Source organism: Convolutriloba macropyga, chromosome 5, assembly GCF_964194025.1.
Source record: "Convolutriloba macropyga chromosome 5, txConMacr16.3, whole genome shotgun sequence".
In the NCBI taxonomy this organism is placed as follows: Eukaryota; Metazoa; Xenacoelomorpha; order Acoela; family Convolutidae; genus Convolutriloba; species Convolutriloba macropyga.
This window is the reverse complement of record NC_134472.1, coordinates 62440652-62460702: the sequence shown is the minus strand read 5'-3', so window position 1 is coordinate 62460702 and position 20051 is coordinate 62440652. Positions and strand designations below refer to the sequence as shown.

The following is a 20051-nucleotide window of genomic DNA, read 5'->3' as shown; positions in this document are numbered from 1 at the left end:
CTTCTCTCACGAGTGAGGCAAAGATAAGTGAGCGTTTTCCCAAGTCCCCTGTGCTGCAAAGTCAGTGTGCAGCTCTCAAACCACTCTGCCACCCTCCCTCTTCCTCTGAAGTTTAATCCTAGCACTGCCTGTCAACACTACTGAGAGGCCGCGGGCCAGTTCCCACCGCCTCCCTTTTATCCCAAACTAGTTGAAAGGAGCAAGAGTTTATTGTAATGCCTAATCAATTGATAAACATTTATCCAACAATATTAGTAATTGTTATTAATCATAAACTGTCCCTACTTAGCTTGCTTATTCTACAAGATACCATCTCATTTTCGTTTTGCAGCTTCCTAGTTGTGGTCGGTTTTGTTTCTGTAACCTATTATTTTGACTTTAGCGAAGTTTTATTTGTTGCTTATTTAACTAATTTAAGCAAATTAAACGTTTCATTTGGGGCAGTTTGAATTTTGTGAACAAGTTTGAACACTGTTCGTATTTTGAGATTTATCTTGTCTTTCAGGTTTATCTTGCAGAATTATTAGGTGTCACTTAACTAATTAAGAAATTGTCTAAATTAGCTCAGAATTACGCAACCAATATTTGAGAGACTGAAATTGTAGCTGACAATTAGTTGCTTTTATCAACCAGGTGTCAGGCAATTGTTCTGATTTGGTGGCATGCCGAAACGAAATTCCACTTATAGACACTCGACGTCTAATAAAACGCAGCAGAGTCGAAGCAGAAGCTGTAACAAGTCAACAAAACAGAGAAAACCGAATTTTGTAGTTTCAAACTCAAATACAGCCAAGTTTTCGTCAAATGCCGAAAGCGTTGTGGATTCCTTATCAACTGGGAACGCCGATTCATTTCAAGATTCGGATCGCCTTGGTACCAAATATAGCGTCAGATCTGGCTATGGAATTAGTACAGATAACAATTGTGGCTCTGGTACTAATGTAGTGATTGGTGGGACGAGCCAATTAGCGAGCGGTAGTGTTAGTGTTTCAACCAATAGTGTAAAGAGCTCATTTAACTTAAGCCAGTCAGATTTTAGTAAAGCCAAAACTAATTGCAAAAGCTCAACTAATTATAGCTACAATAAAAATATTACAAATAAACCTTATGTGCGTCCTGCTAATTACTATTGGCACACTCATAAACAATCCAATATTAGCGTGCTTAAAGAACACACGTTTGAGAAAAAGTCATCCGAGGCTGAGTCTCAAATATTAAAAGTTGCGGACAATAAAAACACGACCGGGGACCCCACAGAAAAGGAGACCTCTTTTGCTGGCATATTACAGGAACGCAAAATCAATACACATAGCAATAAAAGCTGCGATAGTGGCTATCATAACCTGAGCAAAACTGGTAGCACTAGTTATAATATTCATACTTATTATCCGGACTGTAATATTGTGCAAATTGCTGAAATTCCTGAAAAACAAAAAGAGGTCGGTTTGCGCTCGTTATCAACAAAAACTGCTCCTGGATTTGAGTCGAAACAACAAGAACCACTAATACAACAATCACAGCGGACTTTTACAAGCATCGCTTTTCAGGGCGCACAAAAGATAGATAATAACAATAGAGCTCAAAAGGGTAGAAGGACTAATTGCAAGCGACGCAGAGGAAGAAAGGCAAAGGAATTTGATAGTGGGAACTTATTGGTCCAGCAAGCGGCTGAGTTATCTATCGTGAACAAAAGTTGCGACTCCGATTCTGCCACGACCAAAGAAGAGCAACGAAAACAGATCCAACATCAACAAGAGATAAGTGAGCTAGGAGCGTCCATTTCGTCCTTTACCAAAGGAAGAGACTCCTTTATCACAGGAAATAGCGTTGAACAATTTCAATCTTATCAGAGGAATTTGGATCATAAATCGGCAAATTCAAGTAGTTGCTTTTCCAGCAATTATCCCCGTGATAATTACACTAATAACAATAGTAAAAAGTCACTAGAATCGAACAACACAGACAAAATGCAGTTGCATCAAATTGGAGTTCCTAATTCAACTTTCAACGCGAGTGGACAGAACTCAATGCCTGGACTCATAAGTGGAAGTGGGCCTGCTTTCCCATTTAACACTTCCGAGCTGACTAATCACCTGTACGTGGCACATTTACTTGCTGGAATGTCGACCGGACAATTAGGAGTTAAAAATTTTGCACAGAGCCATAACAACAATCAAACAGCTCTTATGCATCATGATTATGGATTGGGAACAGGAGCCACGGCGAATAACAGCTCTGCCTTTTCGAACAGTACGAGCAACTCCACCGTATTTCAACATCAATCTTTGCTGAGTAATAACATAGCCTTGTTTAATCCTATACACTTTTCCGGGATAACTGCGACTACATCGCAAGCACATGTGGAAAGCGGTGGCACAAATTTGAATTCAAATTTCATTCAATATATACCAGTAAATGCAGAGGCTGTAAATAACGCTAACCGAATCTGTTCGCAACAACAACCAACAAAACATGTAAACAGCCTGAATAGCCAGCAGCTGTTGAACAACACTCGGTTTACTTCAGAAATCGACTCGGAAGCGCTCTATTGCACTAACAGCCAAAGCGGCAGCAGTGATTCGGGAGGCACATCCTCGGACAAGGAGAACAACTTGATACAAGTGGTCAAAATGGATAGCAGCTATTTTTCACTATCAGCTGACGATTACTCAAATGGCTCAAACTCTTCAGGTAGTTGTGTTGCTATTGGTGGAGCTACTATGAAAACATCGCACACTGTAAGGGAAGGACTGGATTCCCATTTTGAGGAGGATTTACCTGGTAATGATCAAGACGAGGACTGCGAACCGGGTTGCGATTGCGATAAAGATAGTTTGTTAGCTTGTAACGAGGCATACTCCGATTCCACTGGTGTGAATAACAGCTACTATGACGTCAGTGACGATGCAATCAGCACGCACAGTAGTGACAATTACTCCACTGAAATTGATCAGGAAAACGAGGAGCCTCAAAGAATGCATTTTGGGAATGAGGACAACATCGGTTCCAATCCGAGGGTTGTGCCAATGTTTTCGATCCCCGCTTTGGTCGCTGCAGCTGAGTTAGTACAAGAGCAGAGTGAAACCTTGAGTGGATCTTACATGGATGTGTCCGAGCTGAATGACGCGAGAATTGTGGAGACGTCGAGTGCTCTGGTTGACGTCACCGAAATGTATTTGCCTTTGGACAAGACTGAGAGTAAATCGGTCCAGAGCTCTGGTTCTGCGGCCGTGGCGAATTACATGCTTAACGAAGATAAGCATGCTGGTGTTACTAAATCTGCACGTGAAGCTCATCAATTGGAAGAATCAAGCAATGCGAGAGAGATTTCTGGAATCAATGACGTCATGACCCCGAACACGTTTGCAGCGACTCGTCAAGTCATCGCCGATACTCCTATAACTCCTACTGAAACTCCAAAATTGAATCAGCTCAATGTCAACTGCATTGAGGCGTTGCGATGCCCTATTCCTGAGCTTACATGGGGAGACAGCAGAGCTTGCTGGGAAGAGATGCTAACAAATGACGATATTCAACATAGAACGAACAGAACTGCGCTTACTAACCACCCAAAAATAACAGCCCAGCACAGAGCCGTTGTTCTCGAATGGTTGTCGGAGGTCACGCAGTCTTACAGCATGCGCAAAGATACATTCTACCTCGCTGTGAACTTCTTCGACAGATTTCTATCTCTTACAAAAGGTATAGCAGCTGACAAACTTCAACTCCTGGGAACAACTGCGCTTTTTACAGCTTCTAAAATTGAGGAAATATACCCGCCACCCTCAAAGGAGTTTGCAAATGTTACCGATGGTGCTTGCGAAGTCATGGAAATAATCGAAACTGAAATCTGCCTCGTTCAACATTTGAAATGGAAACTGACACCAATGACGGCCTTACAATGGTTACTGCTTTTCTTGCAGATAAAAGTCTATAACAACAATCCGAGTTCAACATTAAAGCTAATCAGATCGCTCTCAGCCGGTGAAAAAATTCCTTCAAACAATTTGCTCGTAAACCACAACTTTGACCCCTCGCTGTTTCAAAAAGCAGCCGTGCTTCTCGATTTGTGCACTGTCAGCTACCAATCGTTAGAATTCTCGCCCCGCGTGTTGGCCGCTACTGTTCTTTTGGCTGTTGACACGTCTTTCAAGTCTCAGTTCACATGCTTAGACCAAGAACAATTGAAACAGTGTTTCAATTGGATGCGACCTTTTGTGTTAGTAGCACGAGAAACGTACCTGGAGGAGAACAACCCGGAGGTTCTGAGCGAACGATCCGTTATCAAGTCCATTATGCTACATCAACATTCGGCTACAATGAGCGCGCTGAAAGAAGCGGAGGCGCTTGCGATGACAATATCGCAACAGAAAGCTAACGCGAAATTATTTCACGCCGAAAACAAGAAGCCCTTGACCGAAAAGAGTATGAAAACTCCGACTGAGAAAGAGCCGGAAGGTAAAACTGAAGATGATGATGACGATGACCTTTTCTCCTTCAATCCCATCGACCAAATTAACATGGTGCTATTAACTCCGCCCCAGGATGAAGAGTGAAAACTTTTCTGTGGTTGAAAGTCGCTAAACTTTTCGGACACCAATAATTGCCTTAAGCTACATGCCTTAAGCTACCGACGACCTCAGAAACTTAAAACAACAAACTTTTAATTTCCTAACCATAATGCTGTTATTTTTGTGCTATTATTGAAACAAAGTGTTCCAATGTTTTTCGTGCTCAAAATGTCATTTTAATTGTTTCATTTAATTATTTGTACCAAAAAATTATATTTCCAATTTGAACAGCTTGTTAAATAAATCAGCTGAAATATAAAATGTCATCGTGTTTGTGTCATTAATTGATTTCAAGTAATTTGAAAAGATTTTTAGAAGATAATTATGTTGGGAATTTACAACTTGTGTTTTTGGAACGAACCCCTTCTCAAAAAAGTAAACAATATTTTCAATACATTTTAAAAAACATAAATTGAGAAAATATATTTAGTTGCTTTGATTCACTGATATAAATGATAACGACCGATTCTGATTAGCATATACAATTTATTATGTCAGCATAATGGAATAAACAAATTGTTTACAAGTAAGAAAGGGGGCGTTCAAATGCTGGTGCACAATCTTACAAATTACTTGCAAAATAGTGCCGATTTGAAAAAGCAGTGCTATACTGAGAGTGCTAATATATTACCACGTGCAATTTAAACCACAAATAAACAACTGCGCTAACAATCTATCGTGCAAAAAGTTAATAAATCTTGTCGCTATCTTAATTAGATCTACTTTAAAACAACGCCTACCCTCAGAAATTAGTTACCTAATAGCCCGAAGATTTCATAGTAATATTACTAGAATGCTGTTCTGTCGCAATAATATTAGTTGTCGTTATGATTTGAAAAATTGATTTTATTGTTTTAAAACTGTGAGTTACAAAATTTTGATATTGGTCATATTATTGAACGTGTTACGAATGTCCTTTTGCGCCTTGTTTTTGAAACGAGACGAGATATGGACTTTTTGTGTTCTGTTTGAACGTTTGGTGCTATACATGCAGTTTCGGTTTCATTTGTCGTTTCTTTCTATATTTCCTTTCTCTTTCTTATTAGTGAACAGATTCTACTCTTTGCTGACTTACTTACTTGATAAATTTCAACTTAAGGTTTTCTGTATGTTCCAAGATTAATTATTTTTTGTGTTCCAGACTTTGAATTCGAAAATTTTAAAATTTCAATCTTGTTCTCGATAGCCAATATTAGATTTCAGCAAGGATATTGTCATTATGGTCAGGAAATTTTCAATGTCATTGTTCTAATCTAGAGGACAAAATTTCAATGACAATTCAGTTTTAAAGTCATGTTTGGGGATACGGATTGAAATCTAGAACATTGCCACTAATCTCTTAACGTATTTAGGCCAACATCCTGATAAGATGTTGAACTGTATTGTAACCAAGGTTACGAAAAGGGTTTCTTTTACATATAATTAAATGTTCCCGACCCACTTTAGTGGGGGGGGGGGGGGGGGGGGGGGAGGAACTATATAATCAAATAGTTTTTTTCGGTCAATTTTAGCCAATCGAAATAATCGTCGGAGAGATATGGGTGCTATCATTAAGCCCTCCAGCGTAGAATATGGAAATAAAAACATGTTTTGATTTTAGTTTTTTACAGGGAGTTATCGAGGTTTAAAGTTATGTGAATAAAAGACGATTTTACGTTGTTTTTATTCACATTTTCCGTATTTTTGACTAAATTTTCGTCATTTTTGCTTAAATATTTTAAAATTGTTAGCGGTAGTGTTATTGATTTTATCATTAAAGATAGAGGAGGGTTGCTGAATTGTTCGATCCGAGTTTGAGTTTTTTGGCTAGAATTCATGCTAAATTTTTAAAATTCAGACTCTTTTTGATCAAAAATGGGATCAAATTTGCTTTTTCAGCCCACTTTATTTTTGTGGAAGTATACACATTAAAACTGCGGTCATGTTCTTCGTAAGCACAGAAAGAGCGCTAGTTGTACTCCCACTGACTTCAAGAGCCTCCCGGAATTAGAAATTTGCTTGTTCTTTGCAAATTTAAACTCGATACTTATACAAACTGCATTCTTATTTTTGATGTACTGAAAAATTCTGTTTGATTCATTTCGTAGACGCGAAGTATTATCAGGGTTGATCTTGATCTCTCCATGGATCCTTACTGTAAAAAACATAGATTTAAATGGGGCGCTGCCTTTTTTAAAACATTTCCACATTTAGTCTTTTGCTTACTGGCAAATCAGAGCTCAATTATTGACAGATACTAATTAGAGGCAAAAATTAGGAGATAATAGTTAGAGACATTAGAGACAAAGATTGGGCCCAATGACTGTACATTATGGTTGCAGAGTTAAGCTCATGGTTTTTATGGCTCTGAACGATGGTATCGTAAAATTTGGTGGACTTCTCATGTTCTGCTTTCATCTGTTACTTGTTTTCCAATGACTTAGTCTCCCGTATCAAAATTCCAATAGACTTTTTAAGAGGTATAAGTGAACCTAGACAATGCTTTCGTTTATCTATTGTCTTTTGTGGCTTTGAATATACTTGATTTAATAAAGGTCGTTGAATTTGCCTCTGTTTTATCTTATCTCTCAACTTCTGGCGTACTCTCGGTAAAATTAAAGAGGAAACCCATTTCTTGTGAGTTGTGAATTAATGTATGTAACGGTTTTTTTTTCTACTAATGGTTTCTTGGTTTTGATACTACGAGTTTTCATTTTTTTATTTATGGACTTAATCGCACCTTTGTGTTTTTGTTTCCATGTCGAATTTTTAAATTTTTGACAGGTCCGATTGAAGGAATGCATAGTAAGGAAAATGCACAGCGTTGATTTATGTGGTTTTTAAATATGGTAATTTTTTTGAATAGTTAATGCATTTGGGCTGAGACAGTTCTCTCCAAATGTTAATGGATTTTTATTTTTGCCTAAGTTTGTCTTCCTTTTTGTTGTTGTACACCAAATACTTAACAATGATAGGTTTCAATTGCTTTCCCAGGGTGGTCAACTGAATCTACTTAAGATTTCAGTCTATAGCTTTTTGTTTAATTCACTCAAATCAACTTCAAAAAAAAATTTCCAACCCTCTTCTTTTTGCTTTCTTTTTCGTCACCATGTAACTCAACTTCACTAATAAGAAGTGTCAACTACTTTTGTTGATTCGAACTTTTTTGATTTTGGTTGGTTTGACTGATGTCTTCGACTATTTAGTTTCATGAAAAATATTAAGTTTCGTTTGTTGTCGTTTCTACATAGTTTTTGGTTGTTTTGACTGATGGCTTCGACTATTTAGTTTCATAAAAAATATCAAGTTTCTTTTGTTTGTTGTCGTTTTTACATAGTCCTTTTTATAAGGAAGAACCGTTGATGTTCAGATGAGAAGTAAAATATGATTTAATTCTTTTGCAGATAATATCTTATATCTTATATTTGTAGTGCATTGAACACTCTGGTGTCGTAAAATTGTTTGCGAAAATTTGGCTTCTGCCTGGATTGTTTTGTAGTCTCGTGACTTTGTAATAACAGGTCCAATTCGCTTTGTGAGGTGTTGCAACTTAATCTTTTGCTTTTTGTTGAAGTAGTACGCCTATTATGACTTTGAAGTTATTTGTTTTCGAAAAATTTCGGATTTTTCAGCTTCGTTTTTTTTGAAAAAAAAATCGTTTTTTGGTTGATTTGTTGACTATTCTATAAAGACAGGCCGCAACTCGTTCCCAGTGAGCTGTAATTTAATCTTTTATTTTCAACCATTTGTTTTTTGGCTTCGTTACTACGAGTTTTCACAATGTTTGATAATTTGAAGTATTTTTTCTTTTTAAATTACAACACTAATGTTTGGTCGTATTGGCTTTGAAAAGTTGATTATTTGAACAATTTTAATGCTCATAGTGACAGCTTTATGTTTTGACGACTTGAATGCCAATTTCGCGCAAAGTTCAATTGAAATTGAACTTTTTTATTTTGCCGGTTTGCCTCTTTTTGTAGTAGTATAACGTACACTGTATAATCACAGGTTTCAATTGCTTCCCTTGGAGATATAATTGAACATTATAGATATTTCAGCTAATGTTTAATGATAATAATTATTTTGAAATAATTTTTTTCAAAATTAAACGTATTTTTGAACTTGGCACCTTTTTACTCTTTTTGTCCACCTGTTACCCAGTCGTATTGAGGACAAGTTCCATATATTTTCTAATGAAGTATAGGTTAATTTGTTTTTTTTAGGTTTTGTCTGATGCGAGTTATTATGATTTTTTTAAATTTATAGACACCGGGATTTGGTCGTAATTAATGTTTTTGATTTTTATTTTTGTCTTTTCTAGTGGTCCTATTAACAACAAGTTTCATCGGCCCTCTATCGCGGCATTTTTGTTTCCCATTTTTCGTTTATTGAACAATTTGTATGTTTTGAAAGTTTTCTATCATCGTCATTTGGTAGCAAATTAAGTCAAGCATGTGGATGAACGGGGTCGGAGCCTTGTGCGTACTCACATTACCGAGCCTCCTTGTTTTTTTTTTGACCGGCAAACTGACAGGTTGATTTTTTGAGCCACTGGTGCGTCTTTTCTCTGAGGATTTTGTGCGGCTGACCCACTTTCTTTTTAATTGCTCTCAAACGAAGTATTTAGCAAGTAGACTAGTCCTGTGGTCTTTTTGCGTTTTTTAGCAGAACAAATTTTTATGTGACTCTTTTGGCTTTTCCTCAAAAACGAAGGGCATTAAGTTCTCTGAGAGCCTTTCGGCTTGCAAGACTCTACGCCTTGTTCTGCCCGTAATCCAAGGCGCTTGAACCCCCCCCCCCCCGCGCTTTATTGAATCAACAGAGATTGCAAACTAAAGATGTCACTGGTTTTCAGTAATAGTGAAGGTTGCATATACAATGGTCTATACATTATTCTTGAGCGACATTAGTGTTTGAAGTTTGATCTGGAAATAAGGATAGAATTTGAAATCAGAATCTCATGTCTTAAATCAAAAATGTATTTTGTCGTCTATTGTCCGGCAATGTGACGGCTATGTTTTAAATTACAAACCTTTTTATCTCATTATTTTTAATTGTTCTTTTTGATTGCCTTTTTTGTGGATTGCTTTTTGAATCTGGCGATTAATTTATCTTGTCTTATTCTTAAATTCAAGTTGAACTAAATTGTTGGCGACTGAGCTAAATGCGTTCGACGATAGTCGGGTTGTGCATGTTTTTTAAAGCTCATGATATTGTCGAGGTTGAGTTACACGTAAGTTATCGAACATGGATAGCATAATTCTGGGTCTTATGTTCCCTATTTGTAGATTCCCGCATTGCTTGCAGAGTGATAACTAACTGCTCTATATAGTTTTTGCTTTTTCAATTTGGTGATTATTCTCAAAGATTTCTAACTATACTGCAATTGAATTGAAATTTTAGAGGCATTATTCAGCCCTTCTTAAACATTCTATCAACTATAATACTTGCATCGCCGTTTGTGATATTTTTTTACATTTTGTGAGTTTGCACTCGTGGATTCATCGTTAATAAACATTGCCAATGAGTTATACTTGCCTCTCAGATTGAAAACGTCAGATAAAAGACATACCAAATCACTTCAATTATGTCTAATCTTTTAATGCATATCGACAGAGCGACATCAAAGAACGCCTTATCCGCAAATTTAGATATTTATTAGTTACCTGTTGCGTCTAAAGTGTGAGCTTTTATAGTCCCACCGCGCATTTAAATTCAAACTGAGAATTTAAATCCGAAATATTTAAATTCTTATAGTTTTGAATGTTTGAGTTAAATTTAATTGTTGATTGTAAACAAATTTAAATTTCATTCTTAATATAAACGGACGCTGAGCTCTTATGGTGAGAAGTTTTTGAACTAAATATTTGCAAAATTGTTCTGCTCAAATTAAATCTTCAAGGCCAAAGAGCTGATGCTCGAAAGCAACAATATTTACTCTTAAATCTTTATCATCTATAAGGGGGTCCTCAGCGGGGTGGGGGGGGGGGGGGGGGGGGTTTGGGGATCTTCGAAGCTTACGCCATGTGTGGCTAATGCTTAAGTATTATTGAGCCATTCAAAGTGCACAGACTGTGCAAAAGTATCTTTTTAAATTCGAACAAATAAGCTGATTGAAACAAGTAAACAAGAATAAACTGGTTAAGATATTTTTGCGCAAACAAATGTTATTTCGAATAAATCGCGCTATGATGCCTGACGCTGATATTTTCTGTTTTCTTTCTAGCTTCCCCTTTGCAAATATGTTTGCTCAGATATTGTGATAAAACTTAAGAGACAAATAAAACCACGCAATGTTGATATGTATTGTTTAGGTTGTTCGAGGCTCAATTTTGTGCAAAGTAACCAATTAGCAAGGTATGAATCAGATTGCGTGTGATTAATATGTCTGCATGCCAGAATGCGGGCCATGTTTGAATATATGAAGATAAATATAACAGAATAAAAGAAACTACTATTTCGGTTCATTAGTGATAATCCTTGACCGGCATTTGAGTGCTTCGTAGCCCTCGAAATTTTGATGAAAACTATAAGGAAATAGGCCTGGACTGTTGTACATTATACACGAAAATTCCCTGTTCTGATAATACTAGATTGCATGCAAAAAACATGCTTTATTGTCATAAAACAGCTAATTAATAGTCTAAAATTTAATTATTTTATTCACAAAAGCACGCGCCCAAGTGTTAGGCTACTCAGCGATTTCTTTATAGCACGAAACTGCTCTGCCTTCTTTTAGAGGATATCGTGTTATTTCTTAATAAAGGTTTCGTAAAAACATTAGTGCAGGGAAAATAAAGCTGGTAAGCTTTTAACTAAATCACCGCTTCTTGAGTAAAGCAGTACTTGCCTATTATAGAAACATGGCGTACCGTCGTCGGCACCAGCGTAGAAACTTGTGAAATGAAGAGACAAACAACTCCTACGTTTGTTCAAAATTGGAGAATGAAGTACAAAATTTTACGTGTTTTCGAAAAAAACGAAGACAAACTTTTCATTCAAAATAGTGACAAAAACTTTTATTTCATAGTTTCTCACTGAAAACAAACTTTGGTTGGAATTACAATCCGGGGCGGTATTATTATCTAGATAACATGGAACTTGAGTTGAGTCCAACACACAGGATTCTCCAAATGTGCGATTATTGAACAATACTTTTTTTTTAAAAAAAAAGCTTTCAAAAATTTGAAAGAACTCGCCCGCTGTGTCATTTTCGTTTCTATTGTTCAAGTATTCCGGAAAAACTTGATTTTTAGTGTTCATTTACATTAAATTCCTATTATCCGAATAGGGAAATTTCTTCAATGCAACCCACTTCTAAGAAAACGGAAAAAAATGCATGTTCCGCAAAATGAATTTTAGTCTTTTTCATTTTCTCAGTTTCTCCACTAAATTAAGCTTGGTAGTTGATAAAAGTTTCATTCCGTTAAAACAAAAAACTGCAACAAATATCTACTTCACATGTGGAGAAATACACGTGACTACTGATATTTGCATCATTAAACTGTTGATCTGTTGTGTTGATTGCAATAGTTATGACATCCAAGTAAATGCCAATTGAAACAATGAAATTTAAAAAAATGAAAAGTACCTATCTTATGATATGAAGCAGAAAATAACCCGAAAAAATGATTAAAGTGTTTTAACGAAAATCCTATTTATTAAACGATTCATTTGATGAAACAGTGGTTCTAAGTTTTTGCAACCTTCTCTAGTATTTGATTTCAAAGAAACTTTAGCAAGCTTTAAAGTTTTGAAGGATTCTTGTAACTATGAATTTTTCATCCACAATAATACAAAAATCGCAAAAATGATGAACTCAATCTCAATATATGCACAGACAGTGTCTAACTTTTATTAGGAAAAGTAATTAGGACCAATAATTGGCATAAAACACAGACGACCAGATTACCCGAATAGAACTGAAACGAAAATTTTTTGAAAACAAAAAAATTCATATGCTAGTCTCTCTGGCGTCATTTTCGCTGGATATGTTAGGTAATTTTCAAACTTTTACTCCTTAATTGAAATGGATTTTGATTCATCTGGAAACCAGCATGACGCAATTTGTATAGCACAAAGCATCGGAAGAAAATGAGAACGGGCGGATTATTGAGAAGGCTTTTTTGCTTGAAAATTTTTTAAACTTTCCCCCTGCCTTAATGATCTTCAACTGGCTCTTGAGTTTGCTCTGATTGTTTACTTTAAAAATTGAATTTTCAATAGGTTAATAGTTGGCCAATTTTATATTTCAGTTCAATGCGTTATTATCTAAGTGATTCTGGTTTCAAATGTAATTTCTAACAACAATTCTATTGCAATTGTTTGTGTTCTATTCTAATTTGGGTTAGGTTTTGTTTCCAAATCGACAAATTATTTTAACGCCCCTTTCTGTCTCATCGCATTTTTCTGCATTTTTATTTTTTATAATGTTTTCAAATTATGCACAAATGCTCTTTCAATACAGTGATGCAGTGAAGTTTTGAAATAAAAGTGTACGTGGCCATAATTTTTTAGGCTATCTTGTAGGATTCCACTAAATGGGATCGCTAGATTGCTTTCAATTGACTTTATTGCGAAGCGCTTTATAATACCGTTGTTTGACAGTCGAGAGTATTATTACCTTCATTTAAGCATAATTTTCGGCAATTTAACATTATCAAAATAAGATACCTCTTAGTATCGAAAAACCAATTTGGGGATGCAAATGGACTCATTAATGGACTGTTATAAGGGGGTGAATAAAGGTTTTTGCTGGTGGCTGGAAACAAAAGAATAACAGTCTGTACTTGCGTATCGAGACCTTCGTTTTCTTGCAGAAGGCTATTTCCGAAAGAAAAACGTGGCCCCATTTTCATTTGCAAATTTCATTTTCTTCTCGGGATTAACTATAGACGTCAGAACAGAAATGAAAAAGGACAAGCGAATATCGCATTAACGTTCATTAGCCGACTTCAGTGAAACCCTAATTAGCTTTAAAAAGGTTATTTTCAAATGTCAATAAAATTTTTAAACAAATAACAAATGCGATGATTCGAATTAAGATTTTTGCAAAGGCAATGCTAACTGTTATTATAAAAACTATGGGGACAAGTAGTTGGCATAAATCACAGAGGACCAGATTACTCGAAAATGAACGCAAGCAAAATTAATTGCAAACTGTTGTACATAGTAAACTCATTTTAAATTAGTGCAGTAAAATTCATATACGATGTACTTTTAATGTTTGACTTACGTTGAAGAACGATTATCAGAAACCAGGTTAAGTTCATTTTAGTACCCCAAGTTAGTAATATTTTCATGTGTAAGTCTTTTGCCCTCTTTCCCGTATCGGGAAATTATTTGTTCAGGTATTATGTGACTCTTGTTATTCGAGATTCATTTGTTTCATTCTCTTTATTTTGCATCTCGTGTTCAGTTGCTAAATTGAAGTAATTAATCTACAACTGTATTTACTATCAAGTATAGAAATTTTGTATAGTGAGAGATAGGTAATTCGCTAGACGAGTCCTACATCGATATTGTGTTAAGTGTACGCGCCGCGTGAAACAACAAAATTGATAAACTTACGGTGATTCTGACTTCAAGTTAAGTACACAATATTGATTGTGTACGACACAGACAAAAAAATGTCACATACTATTCTCTCTGGTGTCGGGTTCTCAGGATATTTCAAATAGTTTTCAAACTTTTGCTCATTAACTGAAATGGATTTTGATTTGTCTGAAGACCCCCAAAATTCATCAAGACGCAATTTTTGTTACATAAAGCTTTGAAAATTAATTGAGAGCTGGGATGTTTTTTGAGATAGGATATTCGCATGCAAATATTTTTTTTTCGTTTTTCTGCCTCAATGAATTTCAATTGACATTTTAGTGTGCTGTAATTGTTTGCGGCAAGAAAAAGATTTTTCAAAAGGTCAAAATTATTTGCTTTTTGCAGCAAAAAAACTAATTTTTTAATCGACTTCAGTTACGCTCTATGTGATTCATTAAAAAACTGTGTTTTAATCGACTTTGGGTTCATTTCTGTTCCTTAATCTGCATTTCTGTTTTCCCCCTCATTTATATGACAAATAATATCAAAATTTTGTCAAAAAAGTATCAAAATATGCACAAACGATCCTTTTTCAATATACTGATGCACTAAATTTTTGAAATTAACGCATATGGAGGCATCAGTTTTAGCATGTGATGTAGGCATCCATAGAGTGTGATTTCATATTTTTATTTAACTTTTTGGCGAATGGCTCTATCATACCATCTTTTTGACAGTCGAGATCAATAATGCATCTTATTTACCATAACTCGTCAAATTATCATGATTAAGTACCACAAAGTACCAAAAATACGTCTGGGGGATGCAAACGGACTGGTTAATGGACTGTTATGAGGGCGAGGGTATCATAGGACTGTGGCTAAAAACAAAAGATCTACAATCTGCACTTGCATATCGGACCACCAACTTTGCTCAATCTACGACTAAGCTCCTTATGGTTTGGAAGGAGTACTTTTTCGTGACTTTTTGAAGAAAAATTATGAGAAGAAATTTAAGATTTGAACTACATGCGTGTTTGGGAAAGACTTCAGTTTGCCCGTTCTTTGAGCTAAATGTGGCCACAATTTCAGTTGCAAATATTCAATTTTCCTACTGGGTTTAATTATAGACGCGTCTAAATAGAATTGAAAATGGGCAGGATAATATCTCCTGTGTTAAACAAACACGCAGGATATTGATTGTCATTTACATGTAGGGGCTGTTCGGACAATTATGCTAACTCTATGTGTATAGAAGGACATTTTGTGGTTTGTTTAGATTAGAGTATAACCTGAACTGAGTGAGAAAATACAAGGAACAGGAAAGCTGAACGCGATCAAGGCAAAGGGTTCATAAAGTTATAAGTTGCATTCAAAATGTTCAAAACAAACCCAACGCTTGGGTTCAAATATGAATATTAGGAAAAGTTTAGTTCATAAATTCTGCTCAATACTCATGCGTCAAGCTTTGCTAGTTTTAGTGCTTTTGAAACTTTTGAAACCTTCTGTTTTAAAGAGATTGTCATAAGGCTCTGTTGAAAGAAACACATCTATCTGCAGTAATAACTTTTTATTGTGTAATTATATTAAAAAGCATGAGGCCAATCCCGTTTGTTATAGCTTTCTTTTTTTCTTATTATCACCACATTTCAATAGCTCGTTTCATGACTGGTACTGCAGTCACCTCTTTGCGTCTGAAAATTAAACGTGGTACCACCATTGCAGCCAAGAATGGTAAGGTTTGTTCAACCTGAAGCTTGATTAAGTGAGAGCTCAGCCTCACATAGGTAGTTACACTAAATCAGTGAAAAGAGCCATCATAATCCTTGATGCATGAAATGCATACCTTACCTGTTGGCTATCATGTCACAAATTATCTACAAACAATTGACAAATCTTTGAGCATACTTTCGAAGTATTGAAGTCTAAAAAATGACGTGTTTTATACTTTGAACACAAAGTTTGAAAAACGTTATCTCAATTTCGCATAATTGCAATTTCTGAATATGCGGTGACCAAATTATCATATGTACATAAATTTTTTTGATGCATTAGAAAGTCATTTGAAGATTTATTTCTACTCAACACTATTGCTTTGAAACACAAAAAGAGCACGCACAAAAAAATGTTAAAAGGAGTTGATAATTAGTTCATATTGATATCTGGATAACATATAAATTTTGAAAATCTAGGCAATCGAAAAAACAGCAAATTATTGCTGTGTCAATCAAATATAAAATAGTTTTGCAAAAAAACATGCTTACTGAGGTTTCAAGTAACAAAAAACTGCTAATAACTTGAGCGCTTCAATTGCAAATCACGCATCGATTGAGCACGTCAATTTAAAAACTTAAATCGAAGTTTTAAACCTTTCAAAGAAATTAGTTCCTTCAAAAAATTTACGCATTTTATTCAGATGTCTTGGTTTCAATTGTTTCCTTGGCTACTGGTATACGAAAAATTTTTTATTGGATCTGAAATTATTTTACTGCCAAAACATTTTGAAAGTAAGTTAATTCCTATGAGTTCTACTGTATGAATTTTTGTGAAAGAATGCAGGTCAATTAACTAATCATTTTTATATTTGAAAATAAAAAGAAATGCAAATAGAAACACAAAATTTTCAAGCTTTCATTGAATACAAAATTTTTTACCTTTCGTTCCTTATTCATTGCCAATTAATTTTTTATACTAAACTGTACAATTGTTGTGGTGTTAAATCCATTTTGTTCCCTATTCTACTTTGTTTTTCATTTTTATGAAAGAAAATGGGGATGCAGGTTGAACTGCGAATAATAATTTAAAAAGAGAAAGTCCTTTCAAACCAAGTTTTGAAGGCCCATTCTAATTTTTTGCGTTCTAATCATTCTTTAAATTTATGTACTATAGTAATGGAGAAAATTATTTTTTTCTCTTTACTGGAGTAAATAATTAGTGATTTTACAACTTTTTCAGAAAGCGTTTGAAAACAACCCCAAAAAATGCAGAAAAAGAATAGGAAAAGTCAGAGAGTATGTCAGAAAAGCGCTGAATGTGCTGAGCATCCAAATTTGAATTCTAGTTAGGATTGGGCTGATACCGTCGTTCTAAATTTTTGCAAGAATTGTCCAAAATATATGTAAAGTAATGCACCCGGATGACCTTTCCCGGTAATTGTACATAGATGATGTTGTCGTACTCTGATCAAATAGAGTAGCTATTCGCGGTGCGAGTATGCTTAGAATTATTTAGAGAGAGATTTGCGGAGCGAAATCCTGATTTGAATTATTTGCGCTTACTCGCGGAGCGTGATTGAAGAAGAGAATTGTTAACTGAATTTGAATTGCAAAAGTTAGCAGAATGAAAAGAAATGAAATGATGTGCTTGTAAGCAAACGTGAATGCGTGATCAGAAATGTCTGATCACGAGGCGGGAAACCAAGAAAGAAATCATTAACAGATCACAAGATGCAAACTGAATAAATATGAACAAGATTATCAAGGGCAAATAAAATGAACTACTTTACGACATCATATAAGATATACTGCATCGGGTAAAATAATAAAAGATGATAGCCTCATGTATCACAGATGCCATAGAAATCATAGTGTATTTATTAGTACGATCCTTGCATGGAACCAAGGAAATTGTATATTTCTTCTTGAAATTGATGTAGTCATACCAAACTCTGGTACGAATTTTTGAGAAACTGGAAAAATTCTCATCAGCACTGATATACCGAGAGGTGTTCGTTTAGTTGCTGACTGCGCCATGTCGTACTCTGATCAAATAGAGTAGCTATTTGCGGTGCGACTATGCTTAGAATTATTTAGAGAGAGATTTGCGGAGTGAAATCCTGATTTAAATTATTTGCGCTTACTCGCGGAGCGGGATTGAAGAAGAGATTTGTTAACTGAATTTGAATTGCAAAAGTTAGCAGAATGAAAAGAAATGAAATGAAGTGCTTCTAAGCAAACGTGAATGCGTGATCAGACATGTCTGATCACGAGGCGGGAAACCAAGAAGGAAATCATTAACAGATCACAAGATGCAAACTGAATAAATATGATCAAGATTATCAAGGGCAAATAAAAAGAACTACTTTACGACATCATATAAGATATACTGCATCGGGTAAATTAATAAATGATGACAGCCTCAGGTATCACATACCCCTCACATTGACAAAGAAAATTGTTGAATAAAATTTTTGAATGTATACATTATCACAATATTTTCAAATTAATACTTTGTCCCCGGTTAAATAAATAATAGCAATATATTTGCTGGTTATCATAGCTAAAAATAAGTACTATTAATATATGAAATATTTCAATTGACATAGTTTCGAAGAAGTGTAGTTTCAATTTCCCATTCATTTTCATCTGAGTCATGTCCTTCTGCCTCGAGTGCCGTCATTGACTGAACGAGGGTTGGCATATCTATTTCGAGTAGAGACGAATTCCGCGAAGCGGGTGGTGAAACTTCTCCAATTTGTGGCGAAATGTTAGTCTCTTCAGGCTGATTTTCCGCAATCTGTTGAACCGACTCTACAATAGACTCGGGTGGAGGCTGGAAATTTTCCACAACACCCGCTCGTCGAGGTCGTTTTGGTGGTGGCAAAATTGTGGAGTCTGGAGTTGGACTGTCGAATCCGTAAAATGATGGAGTACGCCTATTTCTATCTGACGATCTCTTTTGTTGTGCTGCTGCGGTCCGCGTATTTGTGGACGATATTGTTGGTTCCTCGCTATGCGAAACCGCGGCGGAGTCAGATTGTTGATTTCGGATAGCGAGAAAGTTTGGGATTTTGGGGATTCGCCCTCGCATCGCGCGTGAGATATTAGATTTGGATGAAGATACCCCGCTGCCCGGGTAACGTTTTCGGTGCTTCATCTTTTTATCTCCTTTTTGTTTTCTTGAGAATTCTTTCACGTGACTTTGGATTAGTTCTTCTACAATTTTCTCGCCTGAACGTGGTCCCCTCCTGTCCGCATATGCTTTCAATGGAGTTTGCCGCCCCAATTGTTTCTCGAATTTCGCAATGTCACTGTTACGTACAGTGACCACTGGATTGCCAGGTTCTTTAATCGTCGAGGTGGTCGGGCTAACCTTCAGGATGTGCGAGCCCGGCGCGAGTACTTCGTAAAACCCCTCTAAATTCTTCTTGGATCTTCTCCTTTCATGAATTTTCCGGGATAGATTGAGCTCTACTGCACGTTCTTTCAGCGAGAGTGGGCGGATTGCCTTGGTTCGTAAGAATCGTGACTTGCCGTCCGTGCTAGCTCTTTCTCGTTCCTTTGCTTCGTGCGTCGCCCGTGACATACCAGCTTCCACTTCGATGTCACTGCGATAGCCGTTCACTCACTTGTCGTCTGGAAGGATTTCTTCCGGCATCACTGTGTCTCCATCTAAATAGTTGTTTCCAATGTTTTCATATGTTAGATTTGTCAATTTAGGCTTTGTCGCTATTACGCTTAGCGGGTTGTTAGGTTTTCTTCCAAAGTGTGCTTCGAACGGCGAGATCTTTGTTGTTCTTTGTTTACATACTCGCAATTGGTGTATTATTATCTTTAATGCATGCTTTACATGAAAGGCGTTAGTAGACGATTTTTCCCCTTTAATACATGCGAGTCTATTTTTAATAGTTTGGATATGTCTTTCTACCAATCCAATAGCACGATGGTCGTTCACAAGAGCTTCGATTATATCATTGATATTTTTTATTACAAATGGTCTTTTCTTGATTGCCAACTAAACACTTTGCTTGATCGAGACAAATAGATCGTGGAATCCCGTGTTTCAATATACATGTCCCAAAATTTTAGAACGTTTGGTCCATTAGCCTTGTCATAAATATATGCAGTAGGGTATTTAGAAAAACGGTCAATTGCTGCTAGAAATTAAACTTCATTACCCTTTTCATCAAATATTGGAGCTCCAAAATCAATTTGAATTTCTTGATTTGGTCCAACACACGGTATGT

The 20051-nt window shown here is 35.9% G+C and overlaps 1 protein-coding gene across 1 annotated transcript; it reads left to right on the top strand.

Moving 5' to 3' along the window:
- The first annotated feature begins 478 nt into the window (after positions 1 to 478).
- Positions 479 to 5742, top strand: LOC142339531 (uncharacterized). Its single transcript, XM_075389636.1, has one exon. The coding sequence runs from the start codon at positions 663 to 665 to the stop codon at positions 4554 to 4556; it is 3894 nt and encodes a 1297-aa protein (XP_075245751.1). The 5' UTR covers positions 479 to 662; the 3' UTR covers positions 4557 to 5742.
- The last annotated feature ends 14309 nt before the right edge of the window (positions 5743 to 20051 follow it).